Source organism: Onychomys torridus, chromosome 2 (genome assembly GCF_903995425.1).
Source record: "Onychomys torridus chromosome 2, mOncTor1.1, whole genome shotgun sequence".
Taxonomy (NCBI): domain Eukaryota; kingdom Metazoa; phylum Chordata; class Mammalia; order Rodentia; family Cricetidae; genus Onychomys; species Onychomys torridus.
Genome location: NC_050444.1, coordinates 93,951,881 through 93,971,513, shown reverse-complemented (window position 1 = coordinate 93,971,513; position 19,633 = coordinate 93,951,881). Strand labels below are relative to the sequence as shown.

General features: G+C 38.3%; 1 protein-coding gene across 41 annotated transcripts in view; it reads left to right on the top strand.

Annotated features, from left to right (window-relative positions):
* Window positions 1-19,633, top strand: part of Ptprd (protein tyrosine phosphatase receptor type D) — a 2,001,112-nt gene that overhangs the window by 1,701,798 nt on the left and 279,681 nt on the right. For 24 of the 41 annotated variants that reach the window (XM_036177144.1, XM_036177143.1, XM_036177148.1 and 21 more), the window contains 2 exons: window positions 4,956-5,101; window positions 7,561-7,702. In XM_036177144.1, coding sequence (XP_036033037.1) covers window positions 4,956-5,101; window positions 7,561-7,702 — 288 coding nt within the window. Of the gene's footprint in view, window positions 1-4,955; window positions 5,105-7,560; window positions 7,703-19,633 lie in introns of all 41 variants that reach the window. The other 17 variants (XM_036177118.1, XM_036177113.1, XM_036177116.1 and 14 more) reach the window with 1 other exon arrangement.

Genomic DNA, 19,633 nt, shown 5'->3' with positions numbered 1-19,633 from the left:
GATTTTCTTAGTGAACTATAATTACTCTAATTAGCACAAATTACTTAATGCTGTGGAATATCATCACTTTATAGTTAAATACATTTCAATTCAAAAGTTACATCAAATTGAGATATTGTACATTGTCTTTGCAGCATCTGTTACTTTCTACCTTCTGGTTTGGGATAGTAAAACAGTTCATAAGTCTCTTCAGGTCAGTGTGTCTCCCTGGCTTTCCTTTGATCTCTCTTCCTCTTCCGCTGTGGTATGGTCTTTCTATAAACTGTGAATATGGTTACTTAGTTAATAAATAAATAAATGGCAAGGCAGCTTATAGGCAGGTGGGAAATCCAAGCAGAGCTACAGGGAGGAGAATGGCAGAGTTGGGAGAGATTCTGAGACCCTTGTGGAGATGCAAGATGTAATGCATCACAGGTAAAGCCATGAGACACATGGCATTACATAGATGAATAGAAATGTGTTAATATGTAAGAGCTAGCTAATAAGAAGCCTGAGCCATAGACCAAAGAGTTTGTAATTAATTTATAAGCCTCTGAGTAATTCTTTTATAAGCGGCTCTGGGACTGCAGGTTTCTGGACAGACCATGGGGTGTCTGGACCATGGGCCCAGGTGGGACTGAGAAACCTACCGCCCTCTACACTCTTTGTTTAGCTCCAAATGTGTATATTACTCTAAAACTTTCTATCAGATTATAAGAGTCAGAAGTACATTTTGTGGGACCATTGGAAAACTATGACTATAAGATCATGAAAGCATTTTGTCTAGCACATGCAAATAATTAGGAATAGGTATTTAATTCATTCTAAAGTGTTCTGTTCTTTAAATCAAAATTTAAACCTAAGATGTTGAGTAGGGAGTTGTATTAAAATGGAAATAGAGTAAACAATTCATAAACAGTCTGTTTGACTTTGAAGACTGGATTGGCCATGGGTATTCTAGAGAGACTATTCAGATCCAGTGTGACCATGTGAAAAGCAAGGCACCCCTACATTAACCAGTTTATAGAACACATATTGGGAGAACCATACAGATCACAGCTTTGCTGTGGGTTCTCTCCTCCTCAGATACATATCACCTTGTGAACCTCTGTCTTTCTTCATGTGCCCAGGAGGTCTTCTCACTGTCTCCCCCCTGCACTCCTGCCCAGTGGAAAACTTACCATAATAGCATGCACACATGCTCTAGCTACTCTCCAGGTTCCCCTCAGTAGCAATAGAATGTCACCTGGCTGAAAGAGAGGGTAAAGCCTGGACTGGCCTTTGAACTTCCTGAATTACCTTCTTTTGCTCTTTCCTTTCCCACCCAATTGTTGTAGGTACCCTGTTGTTGATCTGTTCTTCAGAGTCCTTACCTTGACATTTGCAAGAACAGGTTTGAGATAGCTCAACTTGAAGGTTCACGATAAAGGAGGAAGTAGGCTCTTAAACACAGGCTGCTTGCATCTTCCTACTGAACAATCCCTCTCTCTCTCCTTTGGTATCATATAACAGCATTATTAACCTTCTCATTTCAAGATCTTGGGTACAATGTTATGACTAATATCCCTTTAAAACCAAAACTCTCTATTTAAGGAAATGAAATCAGTGAAAAGAAATGAAGCCAATTAGTTACATGCTGCTTAGTTTTTTTCCCTGTGAGACATATTTCCTTGATGTCCACAGAAACATCATATTAATTAGAGTTAAATTAGACAAATGGCACCACATTTCTTCCTTCACTTTATAGCATATTCCTCTTTATGGTTCTATTTTACGTTGGTAGTGGCTGACCAACCAAATTATATCAAACTGAGTCATCTTAAATTTTAAGAATTTCTTCTGTACTCTTCTTCCTTAGATACTGATCATCCATCAATGGATTTGGACTGCTAATGTCTAGCTCTACCTAACAAATTGTACTAATGAGTCTGCTTTGTCCTCAGTAGTGTATGCGATTAAGGATGGACAAGACATCCTTAGTTTGTTAGCCTTGGTTAGTGTTCTCTCTCTCTCTCTCTCTCTCTCTCTCTCTCTATATATATATATATATATATATATATATATATATATTTTTTTTTTTTTTTTCTTCTGTCCTAGAATTTGAAGATTATATTCAAATTACATATTAACTAGAACTGTTGATAGCTATTATCAATGATACCAGTAAAGAACAGTAGCTGATAAAATCCATATATATAATGGATTTAGCCCTCTCTTACATAGGCTCTTTGCCAGGAACAAGCAGCATCAGTCTTAGAACGATTATTTATACAACATGCCTACTGAAAGGATTATCAGTAGCACCTATTACTTCCCATCATTAACAATGACATTTATTCCTTTTATGGTTTGGAAACTGTGGATTAGTGTAGCCTCTCTCTAAGTGGTAAATATTTCTTGCAGATTGTAAGAATCTGAAACTCTCCTTTCATTCTTTGAAGAGAGAAACAGAACAACATCCTTTCCAAAGGTCCCTGGGCAGGGGAAAACACAACTCTTACAGGGTTATTAAACATACGGTTGGTATGTGTGCTGCCATCTTATCCATTGGCCCTTCATTTCTTTTCTATGAAATTTCAAAACAGTGTCAATGGATTTTAGTTCAGGCTGGCCAATTTTGGAATACAGAGAGGAGATTAAAGGGACTCAATTTATAGTATATGGACTTTGCTTCTCAAAGACAACTACTAGGAATTTTCTTTTCTTTATTAATAACGTTTTAGAGATGAACTTGTTTTTGTTTTTATGAATTTATTTTTTATTAGGTACACTTTACATTGCTTGAGATAGAAGAAAGAAAAACAAGAAAACTTGTAATACCATGTCTGTTTTCAGAAAAGTGCCATCCTTAGTTTTTTTGTTTTGTTTTGTTTTGAATCCTTCTCACTGTTAGTCAATTTCAAATCAGTTTCAGTATTTCCAACCATTTATTATAATTATCTCGTTTGTATTTCTACTTGTGATGCTACAGCATGTGATGGTGAACAGGGCTGGGAGAGCCATTTCAATCATAGCTTTTCTGAACACAAACATGCTCCAGGCTGAATTTCATCACTAGGCTGAATTTGCTCATGAGAAAAAGAGTTACTTCCTATGAGTAGCTTGTGAAGATGCTTCTCTCTTTCCCTTCTCCTGAACTTCTGCATTTATGTAATCATATAATTAGATAGGAAACCTCAGAACTGGGGTAATATCTGCAAAATAATTTATTTCTATCTTATAGCTTTACAGTGAAGAAATAGTAAAGCTATGATTTTCCCCTCAAGTGCCTCTATCTGTCTGTTTGTCTGTCTGTACTGTCTATCTATCTATCTACCCCGCTCCCTCCTTCCCTCCAGATGGGTATCTACTTTTCCTGTCTATAGAGAAATCAAACTGAGTTATGGGATTTCAAGACATAGGGTGTGGTGTAATCATGACTAAGGGCAGAGGTTCATGGGAGCAGTGAGCAAAGAGGATATAGTGTTACTATTATTTCCTTCTGTCCTAGAATTTGAAGATTATATTCAAATTACATGTTAACTAGAACTGTTGATAGCTATTATCAATGATACCAGTAAAGAACAGTAGCTGATAAAATTTGTAACAGATTAAAAGAAAAGAAAGGAAAATGGAAAAATAAAATGTTCTTGACTTGAAAACATTTTCCAAATATAACAATTACAAATCTCAAATGTGGAGAAAGGTGAGGTGGCTCAGTAGGCAAAAGCTCTCACTGCTGAACCGGTTCCCAGCATCCATGTCTAGTGGCCCACAATCTGGAAGTCCCGCTCCAGGGGATCTGATGCCCTGTTCTGACCTCATCAGATCCTGCATACAGGTGTGAACATGTACAAACAGACGTTAAATATCTATAGATCAAAATAGAATCTTTTAAATAGTGGACAGGTATCTACCAAAGATAGGAAGACAGCAAACAGCAACAGTAATATTTCATAAACCACCATCATTAATGCTTTCGTATACTTTGGTTAATTTCTTATCAGATGTTCCTCAGATAGAATTCTGTTGTGTTTTTGTAGTTTTTCATTCACTCATATGATATCGTATGATACCATATGATAAAATATTTTCCACTTACATAATACTCCATATTTATGTTGTAATTCACTTCAAAGTAAACATCTGCATTATTTATATTTGTGCTACTTTCTCTGCTAGTCAGATTAAACAGTGGATATTTTTGTGTATAAATAATCATCTACATCTTATGTCATCACTCTGGGATTGATTTTCAGATTTTGAAGTATAGGTTAGGAAAAAGTGTTTTCAAGGAGGAAGAATCGGGACTGCTTTAATGATTTAATTGAAACAGAGACCCTGAAACTTAATTTTCCATTCTTGTATCTGTATTAATCATCATTGGTTCTTTCCTAAAATGTCCCTTTTCCCTGTGCTTTGGGAAGCTTCTCCTTCATTCATTTTCATAAAATGAGGAGCTAAGGTACAAGATAATGTGTGAGCGTCCCCATGCCATTTTCCCTTCCTCTTTCCTGCTGTGCCTTCTAATTCCTGGCTATATTTCTTGTCTCTTTAAAATTTCCTCGAACTTCTCTTAAATGTCACTAATTTTAACAGCCCAGCAGTGGCAATGCTGCTTTCTGGCAGCATCCTGATAGTGACATCAAAGTAACGCGTTGCAATTTAACTCACTTTGATTGATGAGCTTTTTGTTACAGAGGACAAATTGGATTTTTAAATACTGGTAATAAAAATTAATGTGTGATGTTGCTTTTTGGATGTTATTGGATCTCTGCCTTAATATAAGGTTTCAGCGATGAAAGCAGTAACAGATAATAGAATTTGACCACAAAGTTACCCTCAAAGGAACAAGGTGTTTGCCTCATTTTTTTAACCTTCCTACACTGATATTGTGCATGAGGCTGCTGTATACTGTGAGCGGAACAGTGTAGTTGGGTAATAATCTGTATTTCGATATTACTGCTAATTGTGGTGTTTATTTCTTCTTTTTTCAGCACCTCCCAGGTTTACACGAACTCCGGTTGATCAGACAGGGGTCTCTGGTGGAGTTGCATCTTTCATTTGTCAAGCTACAGGGGACCCAAGACCTAAAATTGTCTGGAACAAAAAAGGAAAGAAAGTCAGCAACCAGAGATTTGAGGTATTAGGTCCATTGTTCTGTTTCTCTGGGGAAGAACTCATCTCTTCACTCTGCTCTGCTATGAGGAGTCGTAAGCACTGAGGTGGGACAGTTGTGTCACCTGCAGTGAGCACTGTAACTCAGTGTCCTCTTAGAATAGAGAATGGGGTCATTGTAGTGGCTGAGTTTTGTGGCCATGTGTGTAAGGACTTAACTAGAATCTGGGGAGTTGGCTTTGTAGAGTGCATGCCTGAGATGCTGGTTTGTATTGGAAGTAAAAAGCCTACAGCAGTCTAGGATCTGTCTGCTAATCTCATCTTTAGACTGCTTCCTTTTGAGAGTGCAAGGTAGCATCCATGTTCTCACTTTCCCAAGTCCAGAGGATACATGCAAATGTGTATCTTTTCAGAAGTTCCTATCTCCCTCAGTCATACTGAGGGATATGGTTACATCTCAGCACTCTATGTGGACTGATAAATATTGTCAATTCATTTAGGCTAAGCAGAATCTACCTTTGATGTTGGGGGTGGGGTCAGGTGTATTCAATCCTGTAGCTTAATTGCAGTATTGTTTTTATGGATGGGAATTAGGACTCTGTTACCAAAGGGCAAGAGAGTGGATTAAGAACAGCAAGTGTGATCTTCACTAGTCCTGTAGACCAGAATAAAAGATCCACTTCCATGTTTTAGTGAACGGTGCAAGCCTGACAGCCTAATTATGAAGGGAAGCTATTGGAGACTTTTTCTTCCTTCCTAAATCATTCCAGACTTTTTCTCTGGAGTGCTTGGGAAGAAGTGTGTGGTTTAGAATCTGTTCATTCAGGAACTGATCACACTTATAATTGAAGACTCACAGAGTGTACTGTGGTTTTTTTTTTTTGTTTGTTTGTTTGATTTTTTTAGGGGACATCAAGATTCCTGGACTGTCATGAATTACAAAAGAACTATTCATTTTTGTCTGATTTCCTATTAGATTTTGTGGCCTAATATACAGTTTGGGAAAATTGATAGCAATCTGTGGTGAAAATAAATATCACAACTAAAATCCCAGTGTGTCATCATCGTTCAGAGTGTAGCAGGTTGATGAGATCACATTCATGATAGTTCTGATTAGAGAGAGCGGTGAAATCTAAAATTTTGACTTTGAATCATAACCTACAATCTTACACATTTTGACATAAATTTTAATTTTTATATATTTGAATTTAAGATACAGTGGCTTAAACTTATCTTAAAATATCTTCAAGAAACTTTCTACACCATATTGGAAATGATGTTTGTGTGTGTATGTGTGTGTGTGAATGTAGTGTATATAAACTTTTTTCACTTTTTATAGTTAAAATATTTGTGTTATCAAGAGGAGTGCTCTTTGATATGCTTACTGTTAACAGTGATCTCCTAAATAAATCTTATAAAGATAAATGATAGAATCACATATTTCAAAGCATGAGACCTTTTTTGTTCTTGCTTGTTAATGAGACTAATGCACACACACACACACACACACACACACACACACTTTTATACACTTTGTATGCCTGCATGAGTAGTAGATGAAACTGATTTTGCTGCTGAGAAATGGTGACTGGTGTATGGTGAGCATGCATTGGCTGCTACACATATTAAATAAAGTTTCAATGTGGGAATTAGACCGCTGGCTTTTAATACATGACAGTATAGGAAAGTGACAGTATACAAAATGGTAAAGGAATAGCACTATACAATGACATTTAATATAGAATTAATTGAAGATTATATTAATGATCTTTATACATTTTCCTATATTAAACTATAGAAGACTTACAATGACAGTACATTCTGGGCTGATATGTAGACCTTGATCTTTGACTTGGTGAGACAAGCCTCCGTTTCATGGCAAGAAGGCCCTAAAAATGCAGAAAATGCTAAGTTGGAACAAATACTGGAATGATTCATGACAAAATTAATGCATGATGCCAGGCTTTGGGTTGTGACTGTCCTCTTGTCTCCCTAAGTGCTAGATTTAATGCAGTTTTCCTCATGGTTCAACCATATGTATTGTTAGGAACAAGACCCTTTAAACTGACAGAAATATGTTTGGTGAAAAGCACTAAGTTTTCACTTTACATCATGAGTATTAAATGGGTCCACATAAGCACATGTGTTGCCAAAGTGAGTAACTGAAGTTTATCTATCTCAGCAATGGTGTACTTGTGTAATTACTAAGCTTTAGATATGTTAATGAGAAAATTATCATGTTTTTTGTTAGAGATTAGAAATCTGTACTTGTGTATTTGTAATTTTGTTTTTCTTTTGTTTGACACAGGCATATAAATACCATCAAATGTTCTGTTCTCTCATTCTATTAGAATTCAGTGCTCTATCAGAATGATGCTTGGTCTATTCAGAGCCTAATGGTTGGCTCACTACCTTACTGAGAAGTTTAGCTGAGAGGTAGATGATTGTAACAACACCTGTGACAGCTATTGTTTCCTTTAATAGGTAATAGAATTTGATGATGGATCTGGATCAGTTCTCAGAATACAGCCCTTAAGGACTCCACGGGATGAGGCCATTTATGAGTGTGTGGCCTCGAATAATGTGGGAGAAATAAGTGTGTCCACCAGACTCACAGTTTTACGTGGTAAGTGCTCAAGTTCACAGTTATGGTTGTGTCATGGCCGCAATTCTCTATGTCAAGTTTTCTTCTAGAGCACTGCTCAGAGACCAGTGTTGAGGTATGATCGTACGAGAAAAGAGTTTAAGTAAAATGGTGAGATGTGCCAAATGTTATCTGGACAGAGGATGTCTTGTTGGCTCTTGAAGGAATGCTAATCAGAAAGAGAAAATGAAAGTGAAAAGTGCTTGTTTTAAAGGCCAGATATCATGTTGATTTGGACAAGGAAATCTACACGGGAAGTGCATGGCTTGCTCCTTTGTAAGCATCACTTGTGCCTGGTTTTGTTTTTAAAGCCTACTTGTACTGTTTCTTGTACACACTACCTACCCAAGTTGACTTTGATGGCTACAAAATTAAAGAAGCAACACTATATAAAGATGTGCTTCCTTCCCTAAAATAATTGGTCAAAGCCAAGGATAAGATATACACATTTTTATGTCAAAATAGTTCTTTAGTTTCAGTCATTTTTAAGTTAATATTGATTGAAGAATAAAATAAGATGGCAGATCACCTCTTCCTCTATGTTGCTTGTGCAGCCTGATGAAACATGACATGGTGGGCAGTGTGCCTATTTTGTAAGTTTCTTTACTATGAAAGTACTGCAGTGTAAAATGTCACCAATTGCTATATTTCTAGTACTAATTATTGAGTAGAGATATGAGCATTGATTAACTGGACAGCTAGTAGGTATATTAGGTCAATGTTTTTCTGTGTTTTTATATCTTTCTCTGTTGTACCATTTTCTTGTTTTATGCTTCAGAATTGATTGTTTGCAAAACTTATAGTAGACTTTTCTTAATACAATTTTGACAATATTTGAAAACAAATTAATAAGAAAGAGAAATTTTCGGGTGCTGTAAATGGGGAGATCCCCAGAAAAGAGACCTTTATAAACATAGAAGGAAAGATGAGGGCTGCAAGAATTACAGAGTTCAGCAGTAGAGTTTCAACTCTCTGGAAGAGCACATGCGTGTGAAAAGTAAGGCCTAGTAAAAAGGTGTATCAGTTCTCTGAAGGGAGACTTCTCGCCAAATTCCTGCGCTGCTGTTCTTAGAGCCTAGAAGTTTAGCCCAAAAGCTGCTTTGAAAACCGAGGCCCAAACTAAGGAACAAGAGAACCGGAAAGCATCCACTTTAGAGAATATGTCCATTGCAGTTTAAGCCATAAAGACAGTCTTTCATAACCATATGTACTCCAAACCTCAAATTCTAAAGAATTACAGCCAGTTTCAGTCCACAATTAAGCTCAAATGATGGTAGAAGTCCTAAGTCTTTGTGCTAATAATAAACCACATAAATGGATTTTAAACTTCAAAAAGTATTTAAAAATTTTGCAAAGATAAAATGAGGAATAAAATCTACCAGGCAGCTAGAAGATCTTGTAAAAGAAAATGTAGATAGTTATTAAAATTCAGATGTTAAATTTTAATGGAGTATTCATCTGTGTGTATAGGTGGTATATTTGTGCTATGGAACATCTAGATGAATGCAAATCTATATATGTGTGTTCAGAATGTAACCAGTCTTGACACACCATACCTGATCAAAACTAAGACTCACCTGTGATTTTCTTTTCAACTTCCAATGACCGTTGATTCTTCTAGTAGGTAGAAAGTCTACTACAAAGGTAAAATAAATTGAAGTTAATTAGGAACTTTTGGGTTTTTTCTTCCACCATCTAACCTTTCTGAATTTCTGCAAAGGAAATAATACATGTTACTTTCTTGACTTAATCTGTATTTATCCATGAACTTATTGGCAGAAAGTATCATTTTATTTAGAAATTCACTGTGACTTATGTTTTCCTGCCTCCTGGCTGACTGGACCCCTGTCTTCTCTGCTTTAAATAGTTCATCACTGTATAAACAAATGCATTTGATAACTTCAATATGATCTTGACCCTCTACATGACTATTGGCATATGCTATTCTTTTAAATGAAAATACATGATTATAGTGAGACATTTAACCTTCCTTTCTTATATAAATAACTGCATTTAGTTGTTCGGAAAACATTCCATGAGAAAATTACAAGGTGACACTAAATAACGGAAAAGTAGACTAGCCACAACCTTAGAGTTCTTCCTTCGGTTTCCATTTCATAAAATAATTGAGGATAGAATCATTTTTGTTTCCCAGAGTCACCTCTTTAACTTTTCTAGGTGTTGATAATTCTATTAATAACAATTGTTTAATAATAGGCCAGCAATAAACTAGTGTTTATTGGCTTAAAAATTGTGAAATGTTAGGGAGGTGAATGTGTTTGTGTTATAGCTAATGAGCTTTCTGACTATCTTGAGTTTACTTTCTCTTGCGAATCATGTTGGCAGACATTCAAGAGTTCCCACTCTGTAAGAGATGGAGACCACTTTACACTTGCTGTCCAGTGGCCCTCATCACAGGCCTGTTTCAGCTACATGGGTCATTTATTTTCTTCCCACTTTGCTGACAAATGCCAAAAATGTGCCAACTGTCATGATGGCTTTTGTTTAAGTAGGATGGATGGAGAGCACTCATTTATTTCAAATAGGCTCTGGGAGAACCTGAGTAATTGGATATTCAAATGTCTGACCTGGGTGGCTAAATGCAGAAGGCATTATAATAATAATACTCTGACCACCATGTGCACTGAAGGAGCATTTCAGGGACACTTTCCCTCAGTAGCTTTTTTTTTTTTTTTTTTCAAATTGTCCAGACTTTCAAAAAACAATTTTCAAAGGACAGACACCTTAAAGCTCGAGGCTGACCATGCCCTGGGATGAGATCTTGAGCAGTTAAGCATACATCCTGTAATATGTAGTTCTCTGAGCAGGACATGCAAGTTGAATGTAGCCATTCAGCTTGTTTTATTATTATTACTCAGTTTCTGTGGTTGTGGAAGCACAAGCACATCCTGGCACTAGTTACTTGATGCTTTAGGAGGCTTGGCATGATTGCCAGATACATATAATTCCTCCAGAGCAGACTGTAAGTAAAGGCTTCAGGGATCACTAAGAGTTTAGTGAGGACTGAGGCTTATCCACTGTGGAATACTGCTGAGGACAATGGAATAAATATTAGACTTGTAGGTTGGTGCATGCAAGGGACCAGAAGGTACATCTTAGGTGTAGGAATTGCCATCTAGATGAAATTGGTTCTCTGGATCTGACTTGATTGCCTGTGAGGTTTTCCTGATATCTGCAGGGAAACATAGAAGTATATATAATGAAACTGGGAGTGAGCACATTCTATTGATGTGTATTATCAGCCACTGGGCAAATGAGATGGTGCTGTGCAAAGTCTCGTCTCACTGCTGAAAAATCTAAGAATGTCTGCTGCTTTGGGGGCTAAAGGAAAGGGGTCAAGAATTCTTCCTGCTTGCTCACAAAATCCTCTATCTCTAAGTTCTACAATAATTGAGTCATTCTTTTCCTTCAAACATGACTAAATATCATGCATGTTTCCTGAACTCATTTTTTTGTGGGAAGGGGGCAGTCTGGAAATATTCACATTTCATTCAAACTAGCAATACAAAATAGAATTTGTCTAAATTTAGTGGATTGAGTCCAGATATTTGCCCATATACAGATAGTGCTGCCCCTCATACCACTACCAGCATCTTCACAAGTAAACATGGTAAACATCACATTGCTTTCCACATCTGCTTATGGAAAACTAGCTCTTTTATAGGAGACGAGCAGAGTGCAGCTGCTGTCAATATATTAGCAGGCTAAATGCGAGGCATTCCATTTACACAGTTTAAAAAACACAGTTTCAGTAAGTGATACAGCTTTGAAAATGGTCACCTTTGGGTGTTAGACAATGCATAGTACTTATGCCCAGGCTCCTGTCATTTGAGCTCCATGCTGGCTCTGTAACAAAAGATGTTCTTAGCCAGTCTTCCCATGCCCCTGTTCTCTTAGTTATGTGTATTCTTTCTCTTCTTTACCTCATTTGTACAGAGAAACCTTAGCTTGATGATCTGCTCAGTCAGAGCCCTTCTAAGCTACTGTTGTGTGATTCGGTGACATGCCTAGCTTGCAAGATGGAAAAAGCATGTTTCCCAAAGGTGATTGTTACTGAGATAGTAAAACACAGTGAGCAGTTTGGATGAGACGAGGCAGCATTGCATTGTAAAACAGAGAGAAATGTTTGCATAATATGTCTGTTCAAAAAATAAAACATAAGCCATTATAGCTGTTGTAAAGAAAAAAGGAACATGAACAACTTTTACCATCATTCAGGGGAGGTGGCAGTGGAGTCTCTGCCTTTGTGCACTATCCTGCGATCAGAATTAGCATGTTCATTACAGGCTCATTTTATTAATGCCTCTTTTTGAAGATGAACACAGTTGTCCCTGCTGTGAAAATGGTACTTTGCCGTTTATGTTATAAAGTGATCTCGGCTGGGGATCCAGGCTAGAAACATTAAAGAACAAAGCACAGCTGCTTGACTGTCACACAAAAGGATTTTTATGAAAGACTGAAACAAAAGAAAGGGTGGCCAGCACAGAACTAACTTGCTGACAATTGTAGTGCTGAGGAAAGGCTACTTGAAAAAGCTTGTGAAATAGGGGAGTGCTTGGGATAAATGGATAACAAAATGATAACATGTCCCTGTGTAATGCTGCCTCCCTGCTAGAAAGAGGTGGCTGTGCGCAGAGGCAGGTTATGGAAAGGGACTGCTGACTTTTAGCAGTTTGGTCTTTAGGACTTAAAAAGAATAATCTCCTAATCAGTATCGGTGTCACAAAGACAGAAAGGAGCCCCTTTAAATAGTGTAGGGAGACCCTGGTAAGGGGAGAGGTTAGAAGAACCCTCTCTGGTGATGTGTGTGCAATTTCAGGCTGCTCTTGTCTGCTTGCCATTTCTCATAACTACTATATGGATGGTGCATGTCTCTTCCTTCCAACCATCACTGCTTCTTCTCCATGCCAAGACCATGTCTTTAAAGAGAGAATAAATGCCATGATTAAGCATTGCTTTCAAGTAAGAGCAGTTTTCTCCTCTTGACCTCCAAATAAAATATTTAATCCTTATAAAATGAATATAAAAATCATAGGCGTGTTCGCTAATTATTGACTTAAAGGGACTGTGGCAGGTCGAGCTAGAAAAGAAGTTGGCACCATAGTATCTGTTATTTTCTTCCTGATTTGAGAAATTAACATCCAGAGAACTTGAGATTGTTTGTTCTGGTCATACAGCAAAGATCTTTGAGGGTTAGTGTGATGTTTATTATCATGGAACATTAGCATTTTTCCAATAGACAAATCTAAATATGATCATGAGTCTGATGATAATGCCAACTGTGATAAAACACCACCTCCATGATGTATTATAGGAAGGGGGAAACCTGTAAGTAAAAGCTTGGAGAATAGAAGTCTGTTAGACAGAGCTAGTGTGAGAGAATGTTGAACACAGAGAGCTTTCATGTGTAAGAAATGACTACTTACTATTCCAGGACAGGGTAGAACATCAGTGAGGATTTTTCAGAGAAAGATGACAGGCAGCACTGTCAACAGAATGGACTTTTTTTTTTAAGGGATTGGGTTACATGATTAATGAGACTGACAAGTCCAAAGATATGCTAGGTGCATTGGCAAGCTGGGCACCCAAGAGGATGAGTAGTACATTTCTAGTCCCACAGCCAGCAGGCTCAAGGCCCAGAAAGAACAGATGCTCCAGGATGTGTGTGAGTAGGAAAAACTAGTGTTCTGTTTTGTAGGCTATCGACAGAAAGAATTCATCCTCATTTTGGGGAATGGCTACCCATTTTTGTTTAGAGCTACTCTTCTATAAGGGAGAGCGATCTATTTTATGTGGTGTCCTGAATTAAAAATTAACCTCATTCAAGGCACCCTTACCAAACATATTTGAAGAAATAACTGGACAGTTAGTGGCCTATACAAGTAATGCATGAAGTAAGCCATCAGAGAGGAACACAGTAGTTCACAATGGAGTAGAACATCTGAGCAATCTCCTAAGACTACTGGCTTAGGTGCATGACCTATGAAATGAGGAACAATAGGATGAAGTTAACAGAGGTTATCTCTGAGTTGAAATTTGTACAGGAATTTACTACAGAACTCAACAATTCACGGTCAATTTTACATAATGTTTATACTTTAAAGTTGGATATTTAGCTGGCTTTTGCTAATAAAATTGGGATGATTTCTAAAACTTCAATATCACAGCTTTCAAAATTAGTTTTATTTTAAGATACTAATTAAGATGCAGCTTTAAAAGTTGTGCATGAATAATTTATTGGTTTTTGGGGCACAGATATACCAAATACCTTATCTAGGGCTTAATTATCAGAGTCCTAATTATATATTTCCTTAGAAGAGCAAGCAACTTATTTTATCCTATTAAAAAACAATGAGAGGCTGGAGAGAGTGCTCAGTGGGTAACAGCACTTCCTATATAAACATGAGCTCTTGAGTTTAGATACCAGCACTCATATCAAAAGCCAGGTGCTATGTGGGGGATGGAGACAGGAGGCTTGTTGCTTTCTGGCCAGCAGCCTACATATGGGTTCAGTGAGAGACCCTGCTTTTAGGGAATAAGGCAGAGAGTAAGACAATAGGGCCTCTGTGTGAGTGGGCATAGAACCATGTACCTCTTTCTAGATGTATGCTTATACCACACTCCTGTATACACACACACACACACACACACACGCGCACACACACTCGCAAATACGCAACTTATGAATTAATTCTAATTGACACACTAACTAAGTGATGTAATATACCTCAATACTCTTAACTCATTTTATTTTTTTACTTGAAAAAGAAAATTATCACATAATATCTTTTGATCATGTTTCCCCTCCCCAATTCCTCCCAGATCCTCCCCAACTCCTTGCTTACCCAACTTAGTTGATTTTCTCTTTCCCTAAAAAAAAGAAATGAAACAAAACTAACAAACACCCCCCCCAAAACAAACAAAAAAATCCATAAGACAGAAAAACAAACAAGCAAAAGACCAATAAATGTAAAGAAAAAGCTAAAACATCAACAACAAACATGAAACACAAATCCTACAGACTGGAGGTTTATTTTGTGTTGCCCAGTGACTCCTGGAGTGTGATTGACAGACTCAGTGACATGCCACTTACTAAGACTGATAGTCCCGTTGCCAGCTGGTAACCATTGGCATCAGTTTTGGTTAGGGGTAGTAACCCTTGTGTCCATGTCCCCCTTTCCATCCTGTGACCCTATCTGGTTTGAGCCTGTGCAGGTCTTGGGAATGCTGTCATAGTCTCTGTGAGTTCATATGTCCATCAGTCCTGTTGTGCATGGAAGATGCTGTTTCCTTGGAGTGACCTCTGGCTCTTATAATCTTACAGTCTCCTCTTCTGCAGAGGCCCCTGAAACTTGACGGGGTGTGTGTGTGTGTGTGATGACGACATCCCATACAGGACCAGGTGCTCTGTGGTGTCTCACTCTGCACATTTGTCCAGTTGTAGGTCTCTGTATTTAAAGTATTTTATTAACTATGGTTTAAAAAAAGTAAGATAAAATTCACTTGACTACGATCTTTTAGTTTACCTTTTAATTTATATCTCAAATTTTCATGTCCTTCCTTTCAGTATATTTGACTGCTACCTTTGTTGGCTCAACTTTATTTTTGCATTAAATGTGTATTATTGCCAACATTTAGTATACAGGACTTTTTAATAGTTAACATATTTTGGTCATGCATATAATGTTCATAATGGTGTTTATGTTCCGATTGTAAATGTATCATGCTTTGTATCTTCAGAGAAGGAATCCTTCCCTTTTCAATTGTATTGTAAAGGAGGCCTTGGAAGAATGAGCCAAGCATGGTGGCACACACCTGTGATCCAGTATTGGCTTGACTGAGGGAAGAGCACTGCACTGGGGGACTGAGGGAAGAACACTGCACTGGGGAGACTGAGGGAAGAACACTGCACTGGGGAGACTGAGGGAAGAACACTGCACTGGGGAGACTGAGGGAAGAGCACTGCACTGGGAGACTGAGGGAGGAGCACTGCACTGGGAGACTGAGGGAAGAACACTGCACTGGGGAGACTGAGGGAAGAGCACTGCACTGGGAGACTGAGGGAGGAGCACTGCACTGGGAGACTGAAGGAAGAGCACTGCACTGGGAGACTGAGGGAAGAACACTGCACTGGGGAGACTGAGGGAAGAGCACTGCACTGGGAGACTGAGGGAGGAGCACTGCACTGGGAGACTGAGGGAGGAGCACTGCACTGGGGAGACAGAGGGAGGAGCACTTCACTGGGGAGATTGAGAGATGAAGATTGCACAGAGAGACTAAGGGATAAGAATTGTACTGGGGAGACTGACTTGAAATCTGTCTTAGGAACAGGATATAAAATAAGAGAATGAAATGTGCTGCAAATGAGACTGGAAATGTAATATTATTTGTTTGAAACTATGTGTTCAGCACTTGCACACTGCTTGGCTTTGATTTCTTGTGCATTGTACACTTGCATGGCTAACCTGAGATGTGACATGAACTAGAAATAAATAGAGGAGTATAGGATTACAAAAACTGTGGGTGTTAATAAACCTAGTTGTTGGCTTTCATATTAATGTATTATATAATTATGCCCACAACTATGTGAACGGAGATATTTGTACACATGTATGTACATATACACATGTATAAGTATTTTTATGAGGTATGTGTGCTTGTATACACATACACACACATTTTGTTGATGAAATATTTAACTTCATAATGCTTTCTACTTTTGAAATTCTCAATTTTTAAAATTTCATTATATAGTCTTTCCATGTGCGTAAGCACTATTACTTTTATCTATGGATAAGACACATTTATTTTTTATTTTTTATTTTTATTTTTTTTAGAATTTAAAGGGCACCCAGAATGTGCTTGTAGCCTGAATATGCTTATGGCCAGAGAGGTAGACCATCACACATACATCAGAGTTGGCTTGGGCATGTATTAGTGCACCTTACCTATTCTGAACTAAATGTGTACTATTTTCTTGGCTACTGTGGGTTGGAGAATATGAAAAGGAATCAAAATCAAGGCTAAGAGAAAGTAACAGAGATTGAAACAGGGAGGCACAAGAGCACTCTTGTTCTTTGTACCTTTATCAGGTGAGAGTTCATATGTACATTCCCCTGCTCCCTAACTACATAGGTGCAGACATACTCATTATGCCCAAATGGGACATTCTTACACTTTCAGAGTTAATGTGAGAAACTAGTGGTGTACCTGTGAAACATGTGGCATACTGACTTGAATGTAAAAGTTCCTGAAAAAATGTTAATCCCCTTACTTCCTTTCAGCATACATTCAAAACTGAAAACCGCTCTATCAATGTAGCGCTATCCCTAGAGCAATGTGGGACTCCTAACGTGATGAAGGAACATAGGTCAAGAATCTAGGAAAAGATGTTTCCCTTTCTTTTAACATATTTCTTTGTCCACTGGATTGAGAAATCAGCCTTCATATTCAAATAAGATGAAAGACTACTCAAACATATTTGTATTTATTTCCTGTAACTTTGGAAATCTGATTACCAGTTATTGGTCATGAATATAGTACCGAGGATTTTAGCCTCACCACATACACATTTGTGGTGAAGGCCATTTAAAGAGAGTATCTGTGTTCTGCAGAATGCTTACACATTAGGATTGTGCACTCAGTTGTCTTGATTACCTACACCAAATTTGTACATTAAAAATAAATTTATTTCATTACCGAATTTGGACACAGATAATAAAAATATCATTTTAATTTTCTTATATTGCTTTTTAAAAAATGCTATCATTTCTGCATTTAACCCTTCACTCCTCCTCATCACTCCTCCAAGGCCTATATCACTTTGCAACACCTTCCAGTCTCTTTGTAAATAAGCAACCACTGTTGCATAGTTGAACTGCCTTCAGCCACACCCTTAAAGAAAATGGACTGCCTTTCCCCAGTAGCTGTCAACTGTACAGAGCTCCCCAGATGTGGTGGCTCCTGCCCCCTCCATATTGGAATGTTGAGGGGCTTGATTCCTGCAGGTCTTGTGCAGTTACGAGTTCTTAAGTGCAGTGGCCCTGTCATGTCCAGGAAAGGTATTTTAGTCTGGTTCTCCCTACTTTTGGCTCACACAGTCTTCCCATTCCTCATGTACAGTGGTCCCTGAGGTAATTACTGGGAGGGAATGTGATATAGACAATATTGGTGAAATTATTAAGGCCACTCCACGTAGTTAAAAGGGAGGTTTATTTTGTGGGCTAACTTACAAATGAAGGGGTAGGTTGCAGGGTCTGGCAAAGGTATAGCGCAGTCCGGCGGTGTTCTCGGGAGAACTCTGCTTGGTCTACCTCCAGCGTCCAGGGTCCCGGAACCAAGAGAGAGACCTCCTCTTGATCCTCAGTCTTCCGCTCCCTCCTCCACCCCGCCTTGTGGGCGTGATCATTACCGAAGCCTCTATGGGGGTTGCAACTTCCAGGCCAATGCTGGGATGGCTATCCACTACAGACGTCCCATTTTCAGATGAGCACTCCAAAGATGTTTTCTGCGCTTGGACCAGTTGTGCGTTTTCGCATTAGTGACCTTCTACTGCACGAAGAACCTTCCCCGATTGGGTTTGAGAGATGGACTAATGTATGGGTGTAGAGGAAAGAATTTAGAGTGCAGTTTGTACACATATTTAGCAGGGTGATAGTAGTAGATTCAACTCTATTGTCCATGAGCTCTGGAGCCGTAGGTTCTTGGCCATATTTACAGGAGCAAACACGTTTTTCCTCTAGTGGAGTAAGCCTTAAATACAACCAGAAAGCAGTTTATTATTCTCCTATCGTCCCTGCTTCAGTTAACACTCATGAACATATCATACACTGGACCTTATAGTTGTTGGCACGATACACAGGTAGGGAAGACTTCAATGGCTTTTCTCCCCAGAAGCCTGCCTAATACCTTCTGGTACTCTAAAAGCTAGCGGGAAGGCTGGGTGGGGGGAGCTCCCTAATCAGAACTAAGTTGATTTCTCCAGGTTCTCTGACCAAAGTATATAATGTCTTCATCACTGGAACTTGCCATCAGGTTCTGGTGGTCACCTGGGAGAACAGCAATATTCTGTGTTGTTTTTGGGGTCTCAGACACCACTGACAAATACTCCATGGGAAGTTCTCCTTGCCTGGCACTATGCTTTATTTTTAAACCTATGGCTTCTTGGAAAAGCATTATCTCCTGTGTAGGGTAATTCCAATTAAATACTTTTATATGGAAAAAATTACATGTATTTAATAAGTTTCCGTAGTAGTTTTTCAAATATCCTTAGCATTAGTTGTCCCTCTTTTCACCCCTTCCTCTGCCTTGCCCTTCCATTTTTTACCCCTTGATTTTACCTTTCCTCCCATTATAAACCTTCATTTCACCTGTATTCTGCTATCCTCTCTCATTTCAGAATCCCTACCACCACCACCAATGGTCCTTTTTCAGTTCCCTGGCTTCTACAGTGATGTCAAGTTCAACACACAATGTAAAGACTCAATGCTAGGATTCACATACAAATGAGCACATGGAAGTTTTGTCTTTCTAGGTCTTCATTATGTCACTCAGTATAATGTTTGACCTTTCTATCCGTTTACCTGTAAATTTCATATTTGTTTTGAAAATATAATATCCATAATGATACATTGAAGAAGAACAGGAAAATGGTAAGGCATCATTTCAACATTTGATGAGTTGGTAGAAAGAGATATTTGTTGGCTGAGTTAATGGCTAAATGGATAAAAGAGCTTTCCATGCAAGTGTGAGGAGCTGAGTTCAAATACCCAGAGCCCATATAGAAGCCAGAAATTAAGTCCTAATATCTGTAATTTCAATGCTCCTATGGGGTGCTGTGAGACCGAGACAAGTTAGATACCCAGAAGTTCTTGGGCTAGATTGCAGGGCATT